General features: G+C 40.4%; 3 protein-coding genes across 4 annotated transcripts in view; 1 reads left to right on the top strand and 2 right to left on the bottom strand.

Moving 5' to 3' along the window:
* Window positions 1–3706, bottom strand: part of sirt7 (sirtuin 7) — a 34322-nt gene extending 30616 nt beyond the window's left edge. Inside the window, exon 1 of the mRNA XM_057325600.1 lies at window positions 3596–3706. Within this exon, the coding sequence (XP_057181583.1) occupies window positions 3596–3700 (105 nt within the window). The 5' untranslated portion in view covers window positions 3701–3706. The remainder of the gene's footprint in view (window positions 1–3595) is intronic.
* Window positions 3707–3958: 252 nt separating this feature from the next.
* Window positions 3959–7925, top strand: ncbp2 (nuclear cap binding protein subunit 2). Its single transcript, XM_057325862.1, has 4 exons — window positions 3959–4119; window positions 4451–4632; window positions 7077–7215; window positions 7530–7925. The coding sequence occupies exons 1-4, from the start codon at window positions 4045–4047 to the stop codon at window positions 7599–7601; spliced, it is 468 nt and encodes a 155-aa protein (XP_057181845.1). The 5' UTR covers window positions 3959–4044; the 3' UTR covers window positions 7602–7925.
* Window positions 7926–8382: 457 nt separating this feature from the next.
* Window positions 8383–20109, bottom strand: senp5 (SUMO specific peptidase 5). Of its 2 annotated transcripts, none has more exons than XM_057324932.1 (10): window positions 19977–20109; window positions 18380–19284; window positions 18177–18282; window positions 13771–13918; window positions 13636–13683; window positions 13290–13367; window positions 12387–12524; window positions 12029–12112; window positions 11861–11921; window positions 8383–11142 (listed from the first exon to the last, which is right to left on the bottom strand). In XM_057324932.1, exons 2-10 carry the CDS (start codon window positions 19143–19145, stop codon window positions 11051–11053), a joined length of 1521 nt encoding a protein of 506 aa, XP_057180915.1. In that variant the 5' UTR covers window positions 19146–19284; window positions 19977–20109; the 3' UTR covers window positions 8383–11050. The 2 variants fall into 2 exon arrangements, with proteins under 2 accessions (XP_057180915.1, XP_057180914.1); XM_057324931.1 differs by having other exon boundaries at window positions 11871–11921.
* Between the last annotated feature and the right edge of the window lie 4374 nt (window positions 20110–24483).

Here is a 24483-nt window from a genome sequence, read left to right as displayed (position 1 = left end):
GAGAGACAAGTGTGACTTTAAAACTGTGCACGTCGCGCTGCACGAAGAGACGCATCCACGGAGAGACACGTCTGACTTTAAAACTGCGCAGCTCATGCTGCACGGAGAGACACATCTAAAATGGTCATTTTAAAAGGGAAGAAGACGCGCTTGATTTATAACTGCATGACGTCACAGACCAACTAATTATTATCGATTTTATCGATTAGTTGTTGCAGCCCTACCTCATTGCATAACACCTCTGCGAAGATTCGACTGTGAGATTTGTAGTCAAATCAGACTCCTCCGATCGAAGCATCGAATCGTCGACGATTCGGGGTCACCCCGAATGTAAATCCTTCCCAGCTTACACACAAAGTAGCAGTTATGTGATTTTTAGGTACTTTACTTTTATTTCACACGTTGCATGCCATACTCGTAGTTTATTTTGAGCAAAGTACAGCACTTTATAACATCTTAAAGACTTTATTTCGTAACAAGTAAAAATAAAGATAGAATAATGACACTGACATTCAGCCTGACAACATCTCACCTAAATACAGATATTGAATTGAGACAGCAAGCGCTCACTTGCTCAGGCATCTGCCAACTGGGCTGTGACGGCGGCCGTGACAACCGCACCACCGCGGTGGTAAAGTGCCATGACGGTGGCGAACTGCCACCGGCGGTAGTGCACGTCACTCTGACAAATATAGGTGTAATAAATATGAGAGTTGCGATAACGATTGCTAGTTGTAGCCTTTCAGTTGTGGATGGTTTTATTTAAAAGATTTTACATTAACAGAAATTATTGGCATACGTTTCCGTTGGTGCGTTCGAGCGCAGGCCTGCACAGCAAAACCCAGGTTATTCTGCGGGTTTTGCAATGGATCTTGTTGTGAAATGAACAGATACGTAAAATCAAAACTGGCTATGACCCGCTTGCTTAGTGTCGGAGCGCGCGCAGGTTTTGCCGCGGTTGCGGAGAGACATCTATTCATTTGCGCTCCTGTGCACATCTTCTGAACGCGCATTTAGTGCAGCTGTACACATTTTAATCTGGACAATGTCAACAAGTAAGTTTCACATCAACGAGTCGGAAAAAGTAAAGTTTTTATGGCAATCTGAATAGGAAAGCCAATGTAGGTTTAAACAGTTTGTTTCAAATGGAATTGTTAAGGACTGTAAGGGTTAATACGCCACTGACTGAAGTTACTGCAACAAGAGCTTTTTTATTTTGTATTTAGCTTTCTTATATCATTTAAGTTTTCATTATTTACTGATGTTTATTTAAATGTTTTATATGCTGTAGTGTGCCGTTTCACTGATGGATTTGCGCGTTAAACATTGACGGATGTTTCATCCTCATTTATTTCAGATATCATATTTCAATTTCAAGTATTTAACAATTTCAAGTATTTAAATAAGGCCTACAGTATATTTCAATTCCACTCGTCATGTGGTTGCTACACGCAAATATAATAATATAAATATTATTTATATAAATAATATATATTTCTCAACCACCGCACCACCGCGGTTGATTTGTCTATTACCACCGCGGTGGTAAAAAACTGCCACCGTCACAGCCCTACTGCCAACAGGTTTCACTCACATCTTACACGTGTTTTTTTAGACGGTACACTCCGCGACCTACTTAGAACAGTCTTGCGACCCACCAGTTGAGAAACACTGCTCTAGATCCCTGCGCTCTGCTAATAAACTTGTCTTGTGGTGCCATCCCAAAAACGAAAAAAATCACTCTTACGTACTTTCTCAATCAGCGGCTACTTTGCTAACGTATATAAACCAGGTGGTAATGTCTCTGGGGCGTTTTGACCATTGTGATCATGGTCAAAACCCGCCCCCTTTATGCCCTCGATAGGGACTTCAGAAGTATGTGTTTGTAGCCGGTTAGCTTAGCTAACTTATTTTTGTTGGGTTAGTGATTTTCTTGCTTTTGGTGTGTTGCAGTGAGATGCTGGGCACCTTGTGTTCTGCGTTCATTTATACAGTGTTGCGGTCTAATGAGTGTGCCCGTGGATCAGCATTGCTGTTGAGATGGCCCAAGTCGCAGCGATTGCTGTGGCTGTTGTAAAGGCTAAAAAAGTTATTATATGAGCATTGTGGACATCACTGTGAGCGTTACGTCGTTGGTGAGTCAGACTAAGTGGGGGCAGTCTAGGCAGCGCATTTTCTTTGTTCGTCCTCTGAGCCACGCTGCTTTTCTCGGCGTTAATTACAGCATGGCCTTGTATCCAAGTGGGCCAGAGTATGTTCCTGTTTTTCTATTTTTTCTATTTGTGTGAGCTCTTTCTTTTATTGACACTACTGTAGAACCATATATAAAACTATTGTGATGATGACAACCATGTGGAAACTGTGACGTTGGTCATTTTGTAATTTCATGATCCTTAACTGGTCTTGGGTTATGTGATTTTTTTCGACAGGTATTAGTAGTGACAGTATAAAGTTGTTTTTCTGTTTTTGTTAATTTGGTGACTTTATGTAATTTATTTAAGATTATGGTCATTTGTTTGTGATTTGAGTTGGTTTCTTTACAGTTTATTTAGAGTTTTCTTTATTTATCTGTATTAAATTGATTGATTCTTTTCTAATTGGTTTTGTTTTTCTTGTTTTAGGAGATGAGTGCTTCAGTAGCGGGCTGGTTCTTCTACTTTGTACCACATGGTGTTACATCCCCAAGGGTTGTCACTATTGCTGTGTCATCGATTGCTGTGTATTTTGTGACTTTGGTTGGTGTGGTTTGGATGTGCATAATGTGTGCTGCTATACCAGCCCGCTCCTTTATGTAGGAAGCCTCAGTCTCCAGTTTTGTTTTGTTAATGGTCTGTTCTTTTTTCCTGTTATATTTGTTATTTCCTGGTTTTAATTGAGCGTCAGCCAAACATTTTAAAGTAACTTAGAATAAAACAAAGAAACCTTTTGTACCATTACTAGTGCCACTTGTTTTTTTATGGATCTAACTTGTGTGTCCTAAGAGTGTGTTTTCCCATTAATCTGTGATGGTGTAGAAGCTAGCTGGCCAGTGGCCACCATGATACACTTCGTACTGTTGTAGGCTAGCTGAGTTTTTTTGCACTTATGCATTGTTGTCCTTGTGTTGTACTAATTGCTTCTATTGTTTACCTCATTTGTAAGTCCCTTTGGATAAAAGCGTCTGGTAAATGACTAAATGTAAATGTTTAACCCATGGCTGCTGATATCAAGTCATCAGTACATTCTTAATATTGCTACAATTACTGAATAGTTTGATTTGAATTCTATAGAAACTTACAGTTTTAGTCTTTACAGTTTGTCAAGTAAAATCAATAACTCAATAACGAAATATGTTGTACTTACACAAATATACTATATTCGCATTGTTTAGACAGAAGGCTTGTCATAATTTTTCTGCATTTTTGTCAGGGGTGGCTGCTGTTTCACTGTAACTTAGTAACTTTGTAAACAATAACAAAAAAATGACGACAGTAATCTCTCTGATAGGTTTAAGATATTCACTGACTGACATTATCTGCAATAAGCAGCTGCGATGCCTTCAGGAACTTATGATTAATTTATTATGCGATATTTATAAAATGTTTAATGTTCATACCGCTTTTGCTGTCTGTTCCTGTGTCTCGCGCTGAATTACTTTAGCCTTTTCTTGCGCTTTTTTCGTCGCTCGAGCAGAGCATCCACTGTTCGTGCGCGCGTCCATTATGGACATAGTTTGTGACGTCAGGTGCTATCGCGAGATAAAAAACGATATTTCCTTGAAACTCGCGAGAGTCGGGACATGCAGCTGCAAGACGAGTCCCAAAACTATCTATAATTTATAATGAACTATACGTTATACGAATTATACGAAACAGGATGAATGTAGAGAATTTCTGTTTTTCCAATCTAAAGTGTTATTTAAAGCTTCCCTACCGTCATGCGCTCCACACTCCTTTCCAGTAGGTGGCGGGAATGCACCTTTTATATTGGTCTGTCAACCGCCATTAAACTCCAGAAGAAGAAGGCTTTTGAGTCGTTCGGTTTTTTATTTAACGTTAATTGATAATGTCTGCTAAATTAAACGCCCTTTTCAGCGATTCGTATGTTGACATAAGCCAATATAGAGACCAACATTTCAAGGTAAGTTAGTAAACATTGAAGCTTTCATTGTGTCCAAGTAATTCTTTCGAAACATGTGCGAGCTCATGTTTTCACAACACCTGCATCTTTTGTCATGTTTTTCTCGTTGCTGTAGGCTTCTCTTTTTATTTCGGTATTGTTTTTTTGTAAAATGCATATAACTGTTTTTTAAAAATACGCAATATGTGAGGAGTGCTTTAAAAAATGAAGTTATCACAGGACCGGAGTAAAGAAATGTATGGCTGCATTGTTAAGTGTTCAGTTTATTTATGTTTTACTTTGATCTCATGTGTTCAGAAGTAAGAGTGATGCAATGTTTTAATGTTTTAAGGGAAACCGCCATGAGCAGGAGAAGCTGTTGAAACAGAGCTGTACGCTGTACGTAGGCAATCTGTCCTTCTACACCACAGAGGAGCAGGTGCACGAGCTCTTCTCTAAGAGTGGAGATGTCAAGAGGATCGTCATCGGTCTGGATAAAGTCAAAAAGACTGCCTGTGGTTTCTGCTTTGTCGAGTATCCTTTCCACTCAGAAATACTGTTAGAAATCAGTCAGATTTTGTAGGGTCTACCCTTAAATGTGTTGTTTAGCAAAAAATGAAAATGTTATCATCATGTATTCATCTTATGTCATTCCATACCTGTAAAACGTCTCCGGTTACTGTCGTAACCTCGGTTCCCTGAGAGGAGGGAACGAGACATTGCGTGGAACACTAGGGGAATCCCCTTCTCCAACCTTTACTGAATCCTTATTGAATAACACCAGTGAAAATAAAATGTAACTGGCCAATGCCGGTCAAGACTGCGCTTAGGGGCGTGCGCCGCCCCTATATAACTCGCCGTCTGGACCGCATTCCTCAAAATCTTACGACTGAAACATTACAGTGCGTCTCGCGCCCCGTAAAAATCTCACCACCCAAGTATGCTTGCCTACCGAGCGACCGTCAATCGGAGGGTGAAAAGCGGCAATGGCAGCGACATAAACATAAAGCTGCCGGCGTCCAAGCGCTGCTGCAGAAAGGCTAGAATGTCAGATACGGGGCATAGCTCCGGATAGAGCCCGTTTTCCCCGCACCATTTAAAAACCGCCCATTTAAAAGCGTAAAGGCGCCTTGTAGAGGGAGCTCGCGACACTGTGATAGTATCCATGGCACGACTCGCTAAACTCCCCAGGGCTCCCTGCCCCCGTGAACCCGCCACACGTGCAGACGCCACAACTCGGGGTTGGGTTGCCAGATTGTGCCGCTCGCTTGGGTCAGCAGATCCCTCCTCAGCGGAATCGGCCACGGAGGCTCTGTCAGCAGCTCCATTAGGAGCGCCCATCTCGGGGCGATCAGCGTCACGGCAGCATTCTCTGTTCTGATTTTGCAGCACCAAGGTAAAATCTTCACTGGTGGAAACGCATAGAGGCTGGCTCTCGGCCATGGGCTCGTGAGCGCGTCCCCCCGCAGCGGGGAGCTCGACAGGGAGAAGAACAGAGGGCAATGCGTATTCTTCTCTGTCGCGAAAAGATCGACATCCGCTTTTCCGAACCGATCCCAGATCAAGCTTACTAACTGAGGGTTCAACCTCCATTCCCCGTGAGGGGGGCCGTCCCTCGACAGCATGTCCGCTCCACAGTTCATCTGACCTGGCACATGCATCGCCCTGATGGAGAGCAGGTGACGATCAGACAGACCATGCCTTCTCCTCGTGGACATCTGGGAAAAAAGGCGTGCGTTTCTTCTGCGTGGCGGCCTGGCTTAAGAAACCACGTGTCCAGCTTACTCCTCATCGGCTCGTCGGGGGAGTTCCACTCGAGGCCAAGGTCTTGTACGGCCCTGGTGAGAACACGGACAAGCTCTTCGTGAAGCGCGGGAGGGGCATCCCACTCCGCCCGCTCCTTCTCCGACGTCGCTAGCTCCTCTGACCCCGACAGATCCCTGTCCGAAGCCACCAGCGAAATGAGCTCGTCTTCATCTCCCGAAGTGCCAAACCGGATCGTCAACATAGCTTCATCAGCGGGATGGAGGCTCTCATCTGCGAAGAACACTGGAGACCCGGGGGGCCGAGAGTGATGACGGCGGTCCAGCTCTTTATCTCCCCGAGGGGGGAGGGGCGGCGGTCCCGCCAGAGGCGGCGGACCCAGGCAGAGCACGCAGTGTGGGTGTGTGTCCTGTGGGTCGATGGACCCCGAACATAAATTGCATATCGGCATACCGGAACACACGAGCAGAAGGATCCGATGAATTCCTCTTCTCTGAAGCGTATCCTCAACAGCATGCAAAAGGTGAGTGAAGGAGAAAGATTCTGAGGAATGCGGTCCAGACAGCGAGTTATATAGGGGTGGCGCACACCCCTAAGCGCCGTCTTGACCGGCATTGGCCAGTTACATTTTATTTTCACTGGCATTATTCAATAAGGATTCGGTAAAAGGAGAAGGGGATTCCGCTAGCGTTTCACACAATGTAGAGAGACCTCTCTCGAAAGGGAACTTTACTTTTGCAAAACATATCTGAAACAATTATCAAGGTTAATGTAGCGAGGCAATGGTTAATTTGTGGTAGACACATGCAAAGATGCACACACACACACACACACACACACACACACACACACACACAAGATTTTTAGGGGCAGTTGTGGCTTAATGGTTAGAGAGTCAGAGTCATGACCAGAAGGTTGCCGGTTCGATTCCCAGGGGTAACAACTGAGGTGCCCTTGAGCAAGGCACCTTACCCCTACTTGCTCCCCGGGCAGCTGCAGTGATAGCTGCCCACTGCTCCGGGGGTACGTGTGTTCACCACTTGCTGTGCGTGTGTTCACTACTCTCTGGATGGGTTAAATGCAGAGGTCACATTTCGTTGCCTTGTACTTGTACATGTGCAATGACAATAAATTGAATAATTTAAATTTAATTTACATAGGAGATTTTTTTTAAGGAATTATGTAAAAAAGAGTTTCTTAACTTTAATTTGAAGATATTACAGTCGTGCTGATGCAGAGAATGCCTTGAGATTTATTAATGGCTCCAGGCTGGATGACCGGATCATCCGAACGGATTGGGACGCCGGCTTCAAAGAAGGAAGACAGTACGGCCGGGGGAAATCAGGTGGACAAGTAAGTGCACAGAAAAAATGTTTCATATCATTTTATGAAAACTTCTTGCAATTAAATGTAACTAACATTACGTTTATCAAAAATGTTGCCGGTAACAACAGATTGAATATTGAATATATTCAGATTGAATAGATTGAAGAATATTATTCCATACAGTGGAGTCTGAAAGCACCAGCTTCAAAGGCTTCTTAAAGTTCTATTTTATTCTGAATTACTACAGTATACATTTAACAATTGCATGTAAGGTATGTTTGTTGCTTGTGTACTGTTACTAGCTGCAGCAGTCTTTACAAGACTAGTCTCTGTGTTTTCAGGTCAGAGATGAATACAGGCAAGATTATGACCCAGCGAGAGGGGGTTATGGAAAACTTGTGCAGAAATCTTGAACCATTTATGTACCTTTTACAGGTCAGAGATGAATACAGGCAAGATTATGATCCTGCCAGGGGTGGTTATGGGAAGTTAGCTCAGCTTCAGAAGGCACCAGAGGGACTTCAAAAATTTTAGTTTTTCACACAATGGGATTATGGAGTGAATCTGTGAAGGCTGTTTTGATGGTAATGTACATATTAGAGCAGAAAAGCATGAGTTCATTAGTAGTGTCCATTGCCTCATTCAGTGTAGCCCTGAAGGTGTTTTGTTTGTGTGCGTGTTCTTTTTTTAATAAATTTGAAAATGTTGTAATCTTTGTCCCTTTCTGTGTGATTCCTAATTTTGTATTCACGGTGAAATCTACTGAATGCAAATGTTTGTCATGGTTGCAGTGGACAGTGCTGCATGATGCCTTAACGGTAATGGTAATTAAAAGATTATTGTCTATTGCAGACTTCATGATGTTTAATTAATGCTTAGGCTTTTTTACTTAATTCATGGGATCCAGGCTTTGAAGCTGAGAGTTGAAGACTGACTGAGATTTGATCATCATAATTGTGTTTGTTTGCTATTGGTTAATCAAGAAATCAGATTTAATTCCTGAGCTCTAACATTTTTATGGGCTAAAAAAGAGCAAAATTGCATTGGTTGCGAGCATTCACTCTACATTTGTCCAGTTCTCATCATCCACTACCAGCCCCTTAACTACTAAAAACTGACAGTACCATTCAAGACCGGTCATTTCACATACAGCTGGTGAAAAAATAGACCACGTCAAAATTATTTTCAGGTTTTACGAGTTTACTATTTTTAGGTACATTTTTGTTTAATTCTGGTAATTAGTGACATAATTTCTCCCAAACTCCAAATAAAAGCACTGTTCAGACAAACTTGTCAAAATAACAAAACGATTGAATGGGTAGATTCCTTAGCTCCACCTCGCTTCAATTATATCCTTTTGTATTTGAGATTCTTACAAATTGTTAATCAGCATTTATCTTCCAATTACAATAAGGATTTAAATATGATTAAGAATCAATCAGTATTTTTGACTGTAAGAAATAGTGCCAGACAGGTGTCCTTGCTAACAAATCAAATTATTATTGTTAACGCGATTAGATTCACTAAAGTGCCATTAGATTATTTCTTATCAAATACTGCTCACTATTAAACATTAGCAGGTTGGTTAAATTTCTGACTATGACAAAGTGTGTCTTATCATTGTTTGGAGAACATTCTCCTGGTCTGAATGAGAAAGCTGACATCTCGACCTTGACATCTCGGTCCTGTGTGTGTATGACGGACCATGAGAAGAATTGAAAATCACGAGTAAGCACCTAGAAGTGGTGACCTTTGACACATTTGAACTTCTAATGGCAAAATTACAAACAATTTTTCTTCAGTACATTATTCTTTGCATTTTCTCAGTCTTTCACATTGCTGTTGGGTGACTACATTATGTCATTCCTGAGGCTTGTTTCTGTTGAAATTCAACAGATACTGGACTGGAATTGACACAATACAAAGAGAAATGCTGATGACAGACAAAACTAAAGTGCTCTCTTCAGCTGCATATGCTCTACTTAATAAGCTATACATTTATATTTGAATGCGAGATTTAACAATCTGTAAAGTGTGTAAATTTAGACAGTTCTTAATTCATTCCTTCAGGCATACATGCATCTTCAACCTTGGAAAATGTGTTTTTATAACAATAAACATGACATGTTGATCACACAAAACTGCAAGAGTGGTTAAAAAAATTGCTAGTGCAAAGGTCCTACAGTATAAAAGGGTCAGGGACCCTTAAGGCCTGATAGTAATAGGGGCCCATATTCAAAAATCTTCTATACCCTGGATTGCATGAATTTAACACCCATGGACCCCTGGGCACTAGCCCAATCTATGTTCATTAGTAACTACAAACTGTCAATCTGGTCCCAAACTAGCAAACTCCCACTGAGTGATAGTTTCATTTAGGAAAATCTGCAACCGTCACATGGACCCATTCTGGGATTTACTGTACCTGTACAAGTGGTCCGTTAATGAAAAGCAGTGAAATTCCACAGTATGTAGCAACAAATGTATTTAGACACATCCCAAAGTTTGGTAACAAGGCTGAAAATGTTGTGAGCTTTAGATGAAATAAAATAGCTCATATCCTAAAGGTTCATGCCTGATATTTGTGAAAAGTAGAAAAAAAACATTTGCAAACACAGCAACAGAAAGAGCAAAAGGAACTCAAAGTGGTTTTATGCATTATTTTAAATAATGACAAACTAGTAGTCAGAAACTCGCTTCTCTGAGGTTACAAGCTGTTGGTACATTTCAAGTAAAATGACAGCATTCAGCTGTTACTCTTAAAATTGTTTGTATCTGAGAAAAGTACACATTTACTGTCCTTGTACCAAAATTATTGTAAGGTAATAAAAAAAATCTAACAGAATGCCATGATGACTGAACTGACTCCATCATGCATCATAAACATAATAATCAACATGGTTGAATTCAGCATGAGCTTCAGATGCAGTGTTTTTTGCCTTAAGCCATGATATAGAAGATGCTCTCTCTTCAGACCAGCCTTCACAATTTAAACAAAGCTAAATATATAAATAAAGTAAACTCCCTGTTCTCATTTAAAAATGACCTTTAAATGACCAAACGTGACAGAATAATGACACTATATGCAATACAACAACCTGATCCACTGCTATTGGAGAGAAAGTATGTTTGCAAAAGTGTCAAAAGAGAACACAGGTATTTACTATAAGAGAATATCAAACGATTGGTCAATGGCTTAAAACAAGCAGCCTGACATCAGGTTTTCTTTAAGAGATTGAGCCTCTATTGTGAGTTTGGGGTTATAATATTTTGGCTGTATTGTGAGATTGAGGCTCTATTATGATTTAATTAGTTCTCTCTTACAAATTAAGTTAACAAGTTGGATGGAAATGTACTGAAGTGAACAGGTGAAATCCTCCATGTTTAACAGTACATTCATTTAAAATCATGCCTTTATAAATGCTTCCTGTACCTTGACCGTTACATCAATAAACTCCTTTGAGTTTTATGGTGCAAAGCAAAATTGCATTATTTACAAACAAAAAACCTGATAGAAACACATGGGCTGTGTTATAAGCTGCAAAAATGAATGACAATAAATGAAACAAAGTGAGAAAGATCCACATTTTAAAGTTAGGTTCAATCTTTCTAGTTACCAAGTAGTTTTGTTTAAGTCAGATTCTTTCAGCACCTCCAGCTTGAGAAAGAGATGTTGTCACAGCGTCCTCCAATAAATTCAGGGTTGAGGAGATTGGGAAAAAGGCATATTTGAACAGCAGATGTCAAGCAAAGAGGTAAAGTCAACCCGACAGACTCTGGCAAGCTTTCTAAGTTTCTAAACCAATAGGAAAGTATTTTTTATGTGGCTTTGTCTTGGTTTGAACAATCAGATAGTCTTCGGTCACAGAGCTCTCTGTAGATCCTCTTGCGGACCCGTGGCATGTCTTCTTGTGTGAACAGGAGTGGCTTCAAGAATGTCAGGCACTTGCAGTACTGCAAATGAAAAGGACACACGTTATCATCTTTTGATATAACAAGTGCTGGTTATGTAAATGTATGTTGATGTTGGAGAAAATAACCTCATTTTATTTTAAGGGGAGCAATTTTTATATTCTATAACCAAACTCACACCGCATTTACAGAGAAGCCTGCTGTGTGAACTGAACCATCCTAGACAACTAGTTATATGTCACGTCACCAGCCAATCCCTGTCACTGTGTTAATGTAGTGCTCACTGATGATGGAAAACCATGCTGTAGAATTGCTTTATTAATGTTATGTGCAGTCGATCTTCAGACATCAAACAGCAGTGCTATAATGTGATAATATATAACCATTCACAACAGTGTAAGGCAAACTCTTTTGTGTAAACATACCGCATGCTTTTAGTATGTTGCGGACAGAATTGCGCCTACTGTCTTTATTTTGGTATTTTCTCCATCACTATAGTTACAGTCATCACGTGTAGCTAGTACACTGGCATGAGTTCGGTTGCTCGTTCATACACACAGTATGAGAGCTGTGACTGTAAGCCGCCGTGTGAACAGGACATTTCCAGACTCACATCTGTAACTAAATATGGTTTTCAATCGCAAAAACTGAAAGTGTGAACGAAGCCTTTGACTGGGTCAGAGTGTCTTTAAATCTGCAAGATGGCTTGTGGGTTGCTCAGTGTAGTGTTGTAAGGTGTATACAACCCTAATATTCATACATGTTTTTACCTCCAGGACAAAAACTCCACAGTCATTGTCGTTCTTCTGCTGTGGAATGGTCTAAGGAGAGATTGAAAACAATTAAAAATAAGCCAAAAGGAATCCAAGAAACAATTTGTTTTGCTCAAAACATCAGGGGGGATTTGATATGAGCTGGCATCACAGACCTTGTTGATAACCATCTTCCAGCCTTTTTGAAAGGCAAGCTGTTTCTTCTCTTTAGCTTCTGCCAGGATGTATTTCAGAACGTGCTGTGGATAAGAATCACACATCAGATCTGTGTAAAGATTTCATTCTTTTTATTTAAAGATTAATTTTGGCCTTTTGCCTTTATTAGTGCAGCAGGAGAAAAAGGACAGGAAGTGAAGTGGGTGAGAGAGGGGATGGGATCGGGAAAGGACCACGAGTCGGGACTCGAACTCAGGTCTCCCGGAGAGCAACAGCGCCATATGTCAGAGCACTAAACACACGGCTATTGGCTCTGACTAAAGATTGCATTCTAAATCACACTTCAAGAGCACTTACATCCACAGCAAACTTGAACAGGATTCCCTGGGAGTCATAGAAGTTAATGTTCTGCTTGGAGACGTCCACAGCTATGAGCGACCAGTGGATCTCCAGGTGGAGAGGAATAAGGATTAATTTCTTAGAGAAAAGATCAACCTGAAGATGTCAAGCAATAGGGTTAGGGTTAGGCTAACTGGCATCCTAATAATTTTACCTAAAGGGGCAGTCCTGAAGCCATACATATGGGTTGGGTGTAGAAAATAATCAGATTCCGTTATTTGATTAATAACTTTAATCAAAGTTAATAATTTTGTTTTAACCTTCATTTCTCCGGTTCCAGTTTTGGAAACAACAGACAGCTGTTCACTTTTACTTGGGTGCACACACAGCGATCAAAAACATCATTAAACAATGGATTATATTATTTTTCTACACCAAACCCATCTGCATGCCTTTCAGGATGCTTGACATATATGGCATGAGTCTTGTGGAGTTAATTTATACAGTTTTTGTGTCCTGGAGGAGAAAAGGATCCCATTCCCTCCTACAGTATCCAGTAAACATTTTGGTTCCAAAGATGTGAACAACATGAGGGTGAGTAATGTCTTACTTATCTTACTTATAGCATTTAAATTTTAAGGTGAACCATCCCTTTAAACACTGCAAGAGACACAGTTGAGACACACAACTTATTCTCATTGTCATAATTGTAATATCTCAGCTGTGCACAACATTTTATGTACAATCCTATTGCCTAAACGTTCAGGCTTCCTACTGTCGGTGGTCGGACGGTACTGCATCCAAACCCCACTATCTGATGAAATCTCTCCAGATTTTTTCAAGACTGTTAGATCAGTCTCTGACTATGCCAATAACAAGGTTTAAATCCAGTTTACTAGTTCTCACACTGGTGAGGTTTACCTTTTTGGTCCATCGCTTGACTCCTTCATAACCTTTTGCTACAAACTGCCGGTAAAAGAAACTATTGAAAAAATGAACCTAGAAAAGATAGAAAGAGCAATGTTTAAATCAATGCTGTCAGAAATGTTGTGCAGAATGAGTATATTTCGGTTTAAGTGACTGTATTAAATGAGCTTTTGATAATTGACACATTTCACAGGTAACATATGTGTGTCTTCTCATGTAGCTGAGAAGCAAAAATCATTACCAGAGATCAACTCTACTGAACCAATACCAGACACTGAGTACTGAGATGGATCTGGGCAAGAGAGTAAAAATACACTACAGTTCAGTACAATGCTTTCACCTTGTGGCTTGTAGCTTCCATGATCAATTCTCCATACATGTTAATCACCTGCAACAATCCATCAAACATGTATTTATTAAATAATGAATGACTTTAATCTGGTCAAGAATCCATGTGAATTGTGAAGACACTTACCTGATCATTGACCCAATTTTGGTCGTCGAGTGTTGAAAGGTCATCTAAGGTCAGAGTGTGCTTGTTGTAGGTCACTTGGAAGAAATGCATAGGAGCACAGGCCAGACCAGCCTTGTACTTGGCCACTTCTGCCGTTACGAGCTTCATCCTGGAGACAAACATGTCATACAGTAAAATGTTAGCATTAGGACAGATAACACACCAACCTGAGACGGAAGAACTCAATCCAGAATATCTTTCCGGAACTTAATCTTTCCAGCAGAGTATACAAGAAACTCTAAACAAACATTAGATAATCTACTGCTTCTGCCCAGATCATCAGATGAACACAATTCTATCCCATGATCCCTTAAGAGCTGAGGAGCCAGCAAACTTAAAAACGTAATAAAAATAAAATAATGAAATTGTAACTATAGAGGATATGCGTGTGTCATCACCACACAGGTCACACCAGGTCACGATTCGCGCCCACTGAGTGGAAGAAAGATTGAATGCAGCAGCATTTACAGTTTAGAACTCTGTTTAGAACGGGATAAAGAGAGATTTCTTTTTAAAGACTGCTTTTAACATTCCAAAGTATTGTCAACACTGTAAACATTCAAAAGAGCAATGTAAATCTTGTAAGATTTAAACGTGTTTTGCTGGAGTAGAAAATGTTTACTTAAGGATTTGCTTTGTGTATTTCCCACGGCATTGAAATCGGGTACAAAATAAATATAAAATGCAATTCCGCACATCATTTCAGTGTACAAGGACACCTGGTTCATATGCAAGTTGTAAAGATCACTGTCGAGTCCAACTGCTTTTAATTTCAGCAAATAATTGCGTGTTTTAGTCACAGTTTCTTTGTTTCCCCTATTAAAATCAGCCATTTTGCTGAGTGTTTTACCACTCAAGGAGGCGTGTTCCGGCATGTTCATGTAGTGTATATGTGGTGTTCACGTAGAAGTGACGTCACTGCATACCCTCTATAGGTACCAAAAAATGTATTCCAGTATGTACAATTGCTATAAATGGCAAAAATATTGCACCTACGATGCGGGTAATCACTGCAAATACAGGTGCTGGTCATATAATTAGAATATCATCAAAAAGTTGATTTATTTCACTAATTCCATTCAAAAAGTGAAACTTGTATATTATATTCATTCATTACACACAGACTGATATATTTCAAATGTTTATTTCTTTTAATTTGATGATTATAACTGACAACTAATGAAAATCCCAAATTCAGTATCTCAGAAAATTAGAATATTACTTAAGACCAATACAAAGAAAGGATTTTTAGAAATCTTGGCCAACTGAAAAGTATGAACATGAAAAGTATGAGCATGTACAGCACTCAATACTTAGTTGGGGCTCCTTTTGCCTGAATTACTGCAGCAATGCGGCGTGGCATGGAGTCGATCAGTCTGTGGCACTGCTCAGGTGTTATGAGAGGCCAGGTTGCTCTGATAGTGGCCTTCAGCTCTTCTGCATTGTTGGGTCTGGCATATCGCATCTTCCTCTTCACAATACCGCATTGCGCAAGTAATTAGCAAAAGGAGCCACAACTAAGTATTGAGTGCTGTACATGCTCATACTTTTCATGTTCATACTTTCAAGTGGCCAAGATTCTAAAAATCCCTTCTTTGATTGGTCTTAAGTAATATTCTAATTTTCTGAGATACTGAATTTGGGATTTTCATTAGTTGTCAGTTATAATCATGAAATTAAAAGAAATAACATTTGAAAAATATCAGTCTGTGTGTAATGAATGAATATAATATACAAGTTTCACTTTTGAATGGAATTAGTGAAATAAATCAACTTTTGATGATATTCTAATTATATGACCAGCACCTATATTTACTACTAGTGTTATAGTCCTAAGTTTGATATATAAAAAAAATATTATGGATACTCACGTCATAAATATTTCAATTTTTTACAATTTTCAGGCCCTGTCCACAAGAACACAGGTATTTCAAAACCACCGTCTTTTTCTACAAACCCGATTCCAAAAAAGTTGGGACACTGTACAAATTGTGAATAAAAAAGGAATGCAATAATTTACGAATCTCATAAACTTATATTTTATTCACAATAGAATATAGATAACATATCAAATGTTGAAAGTGAGACATTTTGAAATGTCATGCCAAATATTGGCTCATTTTGGATTTCATGAGAGCTACACATTCCAAAAAAGTTGGGACAGGTAGCAATAAGAGGCCGGAAAAGTTAAATGTACATATAAGGAACAGCTGGAGGACCAATTTGCAACTTATTAGGTCAATTGGCAACATGATTGGGTATAAAAAGAGACTCTCAGAGTGGCAGTGTCTCTCAGAAGTCAAGATGGGCAGAGGATCACCAATTCCCCTAATGCTGCGGCGAAAAATAGTGGAGCAATATCAGAAAGGAGTTTCTCAGAGAAAAATTGCAAAGAGTTTGAAGTTATCATGAACTACAGTGCATAATATCATCCAAAGATTCAGAGAATCTGGAACAATCTCTGTGCGTAAGGGTCAAGGCCGGAAAACCATACTGGATGCCCGCGATCTTCGGGCCCTTAGACGGCACTGTATCACATACAGGAATGCTACTGTAATGGAAATCACAACATGGGCTCAGGAATACTTCCAGAAAACATTGTCGGTGAACACAATCCACCGTGCCATTCGCCGTTGCCGGCTAAAACTCTATAGGTCAAAAAAGAAGCCATATCTACATGATCCAGAAGCGCAGGCGTTTTCTCTGGGCCAAGGGTCATGTAAAATGGACTGTGGCAAAGTGGAAAACTGTTCTGTGGTCAGACGAATCAAAATTTGAAGTTCTTTTTGGAAAACTGGGACACCATGTCATCCGGACTAAAGAGGACAAGGACAACCCAAGTTGTTATCAGCGCTCAGTTCAGAAGCCTGCATCTCTGATGGTATGGGGTTGCATGAGTGCGTATGGCATGGGCAGCATACACAACTGGAAAGGCACCATCAATGCTGAAAGGTATATCCAAGTTCTAAAACAACATATGCTCCCATCCAGACGTCGTCTCTTTCAGGGAAGACCTTGCATTTTCCAACGTGACAATGCCAGACCACATACTGCATCAATTACAACATCATGGCTGCGTAGAAGAAGGATCCGGATACTGAAATGGCCAGCATGCAATCCAGATCTTTCACCAATAGAAAACATTTGGCGCATCATAAAGAGGAAGATGCGACAAAGAAGACCTAAGACAGTCGAGCAACTAGAAGCCTGTATTAGACAAGAATGGGACAACATTCAAATTCCTAAACTTGAGCAACTTGTCTCCTCAGTCCCCAGACGTTTGCAGACTGTTATAAAAAGAAGAGGGGATGCCACACAGTGGTAAACATGGGCTTGTCCCAACTTTTTTGAGATGTGTTGATGCCATGAAATTTAAAATCAACTTATTTTTCCCTTAAAGTGATACATTTTCTCAGTTTAAACATTTGACATGTCATCTATGTTGTATTTAAATAAAATATTGAAATTTGAAACTTCCACATCATTGCATTCTGTTTTTATTCACAATCTGTACAGTGTCCCAACTTTTTTGGAATCGGGTTTGTATGCGGTTTGGCCATTCGTCCACATGCAAACGCAGTATGCTGTCACTGAAACCGAACTTTTTTGAAAACTCCTGCCAGGGTGAAGATTTTTAGAAACTCCAGTTTCAGTGTTGTCCTTTAGGCGGTGAAACCGGAGATTTGGCATGTGATGTTGGATTTGGCATGCTTTTGACAGCGCTTTATAGCATGTTTTTGCGTTTTCGTGTGGATGAGTTTTTTTTAAACGAAGAAGGAAAAGCTCAGTTTATAAAAATACCTGTGTACGTGTGGACTAGGCCTTAGTGTGCCGGTATGTAAAACAGCTATGAATATGCACTATAATAAAGCTCTTTAAAAACTTCCAGGAATTGAGTTTGACACCCCTGGCTTAAAGGGACACTTCAGCCAAGAAACAAAATTTCCCATGTTTTACTCACCTTCAAGGCATCCTAACTGAATATGACTTTCTTCTTGAAGAATAATGCAGTTGGAGTTATAATACGAAGAAAGTTAAGAAGAAAGTCATATTCAGTTAGGATGCCTTGAGGGTGAGTAAAACATGGGGAAATTTTGTTTCTTGGCTGAAGTATCCCTTAAACTACAGAACCTGTTCACTATCGGTAACTGGAATTTTTTTTAGGACAACAGTAATATAAATGAAAATCAGCACATGATTTATTACATTGTTCTGAGAAACAAGTAGCTAGAGAGAAAAACTATAAGGTTTACTCATGGCCAAGGGGGCAACCAGGACCCTCTAAACTGGTCGTTGCTTTTCACATTTTGAAGTTTCACATAAACTAATGTTTAGGTGATAAATGCTCAAGTCAATATTAAACTTGCCTGTCACTCAGGTCCGACTGAAATGTCTTATTTAGGTGATCAAGGACGTCGGTGTCAATTAATGGGGTGAAGCTTCCATATTTCTCATAAAACTGCTCCAGGAATTCTGGGAGATGAGAAGATCAAAGCATGTTTATACAAACAGAAGATGACAGCATGTGTGAAATGATGAGTAATATGTCTAAAACCTAAGGCATATTTACCATGAATAACCTCAATGATTCCCTCTGTGGTGATTTCAGCAGGAGTCAATGCAGACGGGTCACCCGTCACCTCAGGACATGAGTTTTTGGACTCTCCAGGAAGCGGCCAGCAGTAAGGGTGGTCCCAAAACACGCTGTTGCTGATATTAGCACTCAAGGAAGTGGGCTCAGTTTCCATGGCATCACTTTGAGCAGAAACACCTGGCTGTGATTCAGGGTTTTTTTGCGAGTCACTACGTCTGGCCGAACCGACCAAGACGTCACTGCTGTCCACCGTGGCACTGGTTTTGAAGTGGTCCTGCTCAGTGGAGCTGAGCTCTTTGGTGTGAGTGGATGCACAGAGATGAGGATCTAAACAGTTGGTATCCGTTTGAGGGCTTTTCTCTGTCCCGTTAACCATGACAGAGGCTTCATTCACTTCAGAAACGATCTTTCCCTCAGTCTGGGAAACATCTGTGTTCCGTTTGGGAGATGCTTCCTCCTCCATCTCAGAAACAGTCGCCGTGTCTGCGTCCAAAGTTACCAACTCCATCTCCGAGGAAGCCACCTCTTCCTCAGTAGCGACGTTCTCGTGGTTAACCATCTCTTTCTTCTTGCGGCCACGTTTCTTGGTAATTTGGTCATGTCCTGCCACGTGGGGCTTGCAGTTTGGCCCACAGCAGTCGCATGTTTTCGGCACACGTTTCCTCCTGGAACGTCCATTCTCAGGCATCTCACCTGATCCCGATTCTGGTCGATCGGAGCAATTTGGTGCCGGGACCCTCATCGCCAATTCTACCCCATTCCTCCCGGGATCCTCCTGCCTCTTTCAGTTTTTCTAGCAGAAGTCCATTATTGGGATACAGAGACTGGAATTCTTTGCAGTTGAACAGATGTGTTTTCCACTCTTCTACTTTTAATGAGGTCTGTTAATGAAAGGAAGAGTGAAGCAGTGATTGAGATGAAACACAAATTAATAAAGATTTCTGCTACTGTTATAAAGCACACTGAAGGTATCAGATGGAAATTTATTTATCATAAGAGCTTTAACTCTGAAAACACATTTTGGAGGCAGCAGGCACAGAAAACAAAGGTGAGAAAAAATTGAAAGATGTCCTTCAACAATAGAAATGTCCAATAGTTTTCAAGGCACAAACCGTTTTCACACAACCAGTAATACCACGGTACATGTCTAAAATCAGTACTGTTGCTGTATCATGCTTCAGTGACAGTACCTTTTCGCTTAAACATCCGTAATTATTAGCCTACCGTGGTATAACGGTAAATGTATATAATACTACAAGGTACATGCTGCTTATACGTGGCAATACCACCGCGGTAACCAAAGTTTTACTACACGTCTTGGTGAAACTAACAGTGTAATGAATGAACGGTTATCTTTCGTAAGGATTAGTGAACGAGTGTTAGACATCAGCAGAGATGTGTTGATGATGATGTATATTCAATCACACTGATATAATCATTGTGGATTAATACGATTTTAATAATGTGACAGAAAGCAGAAAGACTGGACATGAGTCGTCATGACTGATGATGAGGATGTTGAAATGTTTCTTTGCTGTAACGCTAGACTCGCATCAGTATTTGATAGTCTTACCGTCAGATGATGATGTTGATAATATGTACTGGAGCTTCATAAGATCTGAACTATTTCCGATCAATACTCCTGATCGCTGCTATCGATTCGCGTGAATACTATCAGCCGTTGTTATGGTCGCACAACGCTTGCGGCGCGCGCTTATGACGTCACCAGCATAAATCAGGGTCGCCATCTGGCGGCGAGAGTTGTTTTATTACTAAAATATCCAAAATATTAAAACAAATCGAATGTTATTGAGGAGTACAGAACATCTGTACTGAAGTCATCTATTTTTTTATATAGAACACTACTGTTAATTCATTCAACAACAACGTAGTCTTCAGTTATCTAGTATCCTAATGGTGTTCAGTAAAGGGACTACACGTGATAATTTTATATTTTTCTGTTTTACACTAGGATTATAGAAAATATAAAAAATATAAATAACATAGTTAAATAGGACATCATAATTTAGTTCCGTTGGTTTTTGACATTTTAACACAAACTGAACAAGGAATAAAAATATTTCTTTGAAAATGACCAAAATCTACTTCTGATGGTGTTGATAATAACTGACAGAGTTGATAAGACCCAATTGAGGTTTTTATCAGATTTAGGTACTATGTTTTTTTCAGACAAATAATTGACTACACAACAAATTAGGTGACGTAACTTATTTTTATATAAAATTTAATTAAATTCAACAATCCTTCCAGTGGTCGGCTTTTCTCCTCATTCTGGAAGAATAGGCCTACAGCATGGAGCTCACTAGAAAAACAAGAGAAGCATTTGCCAATATTTCTAAGTTTAGAGCATGAGCATAACAACAGCCCTATAAGCTTTTCTTTAGATTTACTTTTTTGAGTATTCGTATTTTTATGAATTTCTTAATTTTTACCATAAAGAGGGCTTTTGTAGGTATAACATGTTTTGTCAAGTGTGTAAAGAAGGAATTTTACAACCACACAGTCACAGTTGGGAAAAGCTCAAATATGCAGAAAGCAAAGAATCTGCAGGACCTGGATGATTTTTCTGAAGATCAATGGACAGTTATAGCTCACATTAAGCAAGAGACTCATGAACAACATTTGCAAAACATTGAAAACAGTACTTGATCATCCAGGTAACATCACACAGTAGTAGGAATCAAGTTAAGTATTAAGTAAACTTTTAAACTGGCACATTTTTGTAAATTCAGTATTATATCAGCTACTGTATGTGAAACAGCTTCTCAACAGTAGTCAATATTCATAATTCATAATCTTATTTTTCTCACCTTCCTGCGAGGCATATAACCATATTACCCCAACAGTAGATATAGCACCTTACAGTTCTAAGTCTAGCTTATAGGCCTAGTCTTTTATGTATTTTTCAGTGAAGTCATTAAACACATGCTCCATCATACATTCAGGTATCTTTTATGATCACGCAGATGCCATGAAAGAGAGCTGTGGAGTCATTTAGCTTACTATGGAATGATTTTGCGGACTAAATTAAAAAGGTTGCAAATGCGTTTTCTATTTGTTCGAGTCAAAATTGTTACATAAATCAAACGCAATTGCAAACCGTTTGCATATGCATTCACGCAAACGTACAATGTCTGCCAAATTTCAAAAGCAAAAGCAAAGTCTATTTGCAAATGAATTACCTCTGTGTTACGAGTTACGACTCTGCCATATTTAAATCACAATAGCAATTCCCCATATGCTATTTCACTTCCTCTGGCGTCGCGTATTAAGCCTGCCAAAACTCAAATGAAATCGCAATTCCCTTTCAGTTTGCGTTTCCTCTGACTTGTACAGAAACAAAAAGACAAAATCTGTGCTGCTCATTGAGCTCACCATACCAGCGGAGGGGGGATTGAGGCCGCCAACGAACGGAAGAAGGCCAAGTACTCAGAACTGGCTGCTGAGTGTTGGGAGGCTGGCTGGAAGACCACCATCTATCCATCTATCCAGTGGAGGTTGGATGCCGAGTCTATGTGGGGCTGTCAACCACACGCCTTCTGAGGGAGGTAGGAGCGACTGGAGGGACCCTAAAGAAGGCAATCAAAGAGCTAGCCGAGGAGGCCGAGAAGGGGAGCTTTTGGCTATGGCTGAGGAGGAAAGACAAGAGCTGGGGAAAGAACAACTAACCTCAACAACAGCTGCAGAGGGTAACACCTATCAGCTGCAGGGGGTGACAGGGAGACGTCCCTGTCACTGCTCCGCCACCAGGAGACATTCCAGGATTAAAGGAGTGAAACGCTGGTGAATGGTGGTTCCTGGCTGATGACCCTGCAGCTGACCCATGGGCACCGGAGGAGGTGCGACCGGCAGTAATGCCTGGCAGGTGTTCCACCTACCTATACATTTACTGAAACCATGGCGGGGGTGGGCTTATTCAACGGGGAAGTGACGAGTTGGTTGTGATGCACTTGGAGTAACACACTGGATCCCATTGGATGATTCGACATTCCTTCCACGAGATGAGCGGGATATGTTGACATAACCAAGGTAATCCAAGAATTATGTGGTTGTGAGTTGACGTAGAACTGTATAGTCTCAGTGTGCGTAGTCTCAGTTACCAGTTGTAAACCGATGGTGACATGTGCGATCTTTCCATCTCCGAGTGGGCGTCCACTGACAAAGGAGAAGTACAGACAGTTAACGGGAGTCGATGTCGTTGAACAAATTCTTGTGATATGAAATTTCCTGCTGCCCCAGAATCAATTAAAGCTGATCAGACAACCTCTCTGCTTTCTACTTGCAACAGTACAGACACTTTCATACAAGAGTTAGAATGATGCAATTGAATACAGACTCACCGATGAAGGTTTATGTTGAGGTGGTCTCGATGGACATGTTGCTATCAGATGACCCTCCTGACCACAGTAAAGACACAGATGCAAACGTAAGCGTCGGTTTCATTCTTCAGGAGTTAGGTGAGTGTAACCAAGCTGCATAGGTTCTGCTGGAGGTGGAGAAAGAGGGTTGAAAGTACTGGATGTAGTCGCTCGGATCGGACGACGTGAGCGAATGAGATTGTCAATCTGTATTGCGAGATCAATGAACTGACTGAGTGTTCTTCCCTCGTCTCTACAGGCTAGTTCAGCTTGAAGTTCCAGATTAAATCCTTTACGAAAAAGTAGCTTTAATGTGCTCTCCACCCAGTCGGTTTGAGCTGCCAGCGTGCAAAATGTTAAAGCATACTCCGCTGCCGTGTTCTTTCCCTGGCATAACTCAAGCAGCCGGTCATCCAACACTGAGATTAGCCCCAAACCAACCCAGTGCCTGTTCAATCGCAGGTGGTTAATGAAACATCATCTCAAGTAATGCCGTCCGTCAACATTCGTCTGGCTCTACCTGAGAAATTTGACGGCAGCACAAGTAAATGTAAGGGATTTTTATTATAGTGCTCTTTATTTATCAACCAACAACCAGCGATGTATTCATCCGACTCTAGTAAGATTTCTCTAGTCTGTTCACTTCTCACGGGCAAGGCTTTAGAATGGGTGACGGCAGTCTGGAGGGATGATGGTACAGTCTTTCCTACATTCGATAACTTCCTGCAGCGGTTCAGAGAGATTTTTGAACATTCTGAAGGAGGCAAGGGTGGCCCCGACCTACGCCTGTTATTGGATTACGAACTGTTTTTCCTTTGATGTTGTGTTTGCTGGTGATTGACTCCGCTTGTATCACTCTACTCTTAATAAAGCTGCACATGGATCCTCAATCTACGAGTGCTTCGTTACATAAGACTTCGCCAACCCACGATCCAGCAGCTATGGAACAGTTTTCTTCAGAATTATTCACCCAGGCAAACCAACTCGCCGTCCACCAACACCAGCTGACTCATCTAACCACATTAACGGCAGTGTTGCCAACTTTTGCAAGACAAATAAGCAACTGCAGCTCCAAAAACAAGCCCAAAACAAGCCCAACATTATTCATGATCATCAATGTAATTTATTATCAATTATTTATTATTAATGAACGAGCCTGGGTCATTTTAAACTGACACTACCCTGTTTGAAAAACACAAACATAAATTATTTTACAAAAATTAATTGCAAATCTCTGATGTGAGCAGTATAGGCCTGGAGAGATGGAAAAGGAGAAGATATAATGACCACTTAACGTAGCTGTAACAGCCACACATTTATAATAAAGTAAAACTGAACTATATGCATTTGATGTATACTTTTTTAAATTATATTCTGCAATGATCAATACATTTATTTAATACAATAAAAATGTTTGATGTTTACCTTATAGCCGAATAAATAGGGTCATCCCTCCCTACCCCTTTGCTGCACCGTGATCAGATCTGAACGTTTCGTTCATTTTCACATTCTAATCGTCACAGATGTAATACATTTAGTTTAGTTGGTAGGGGAAAGGAGGCGGTGTGTTTGAGGACAAATTACGCTATTCACACGTGAATATTTCATCTGTTTAGTATATTTACCTCCGATTACCCAAAGAGCGCCGATGATTACGTGAAGAGAACACTGTAACATTCTTGGCTTCTCTATGTTGTTTTA

This window comes from Triplophysa rosa, linkage group LG25 (genome assembly GCF_024868665.1).
Source record: "Triplophysa rosa linkage group LG25, Trosa_1v2, whole genome shotgun sequence".
NCBI classification, from domain to species: Eukaryota; Metazoa; Chordata; class Actinopteri; order Cypriniformes; family Nemacheilidae; genus Triplophysa; species Triplophysa rosa.
This window is presented reverse-complemented; position numbering and strand designations above follow the sequence as displayed.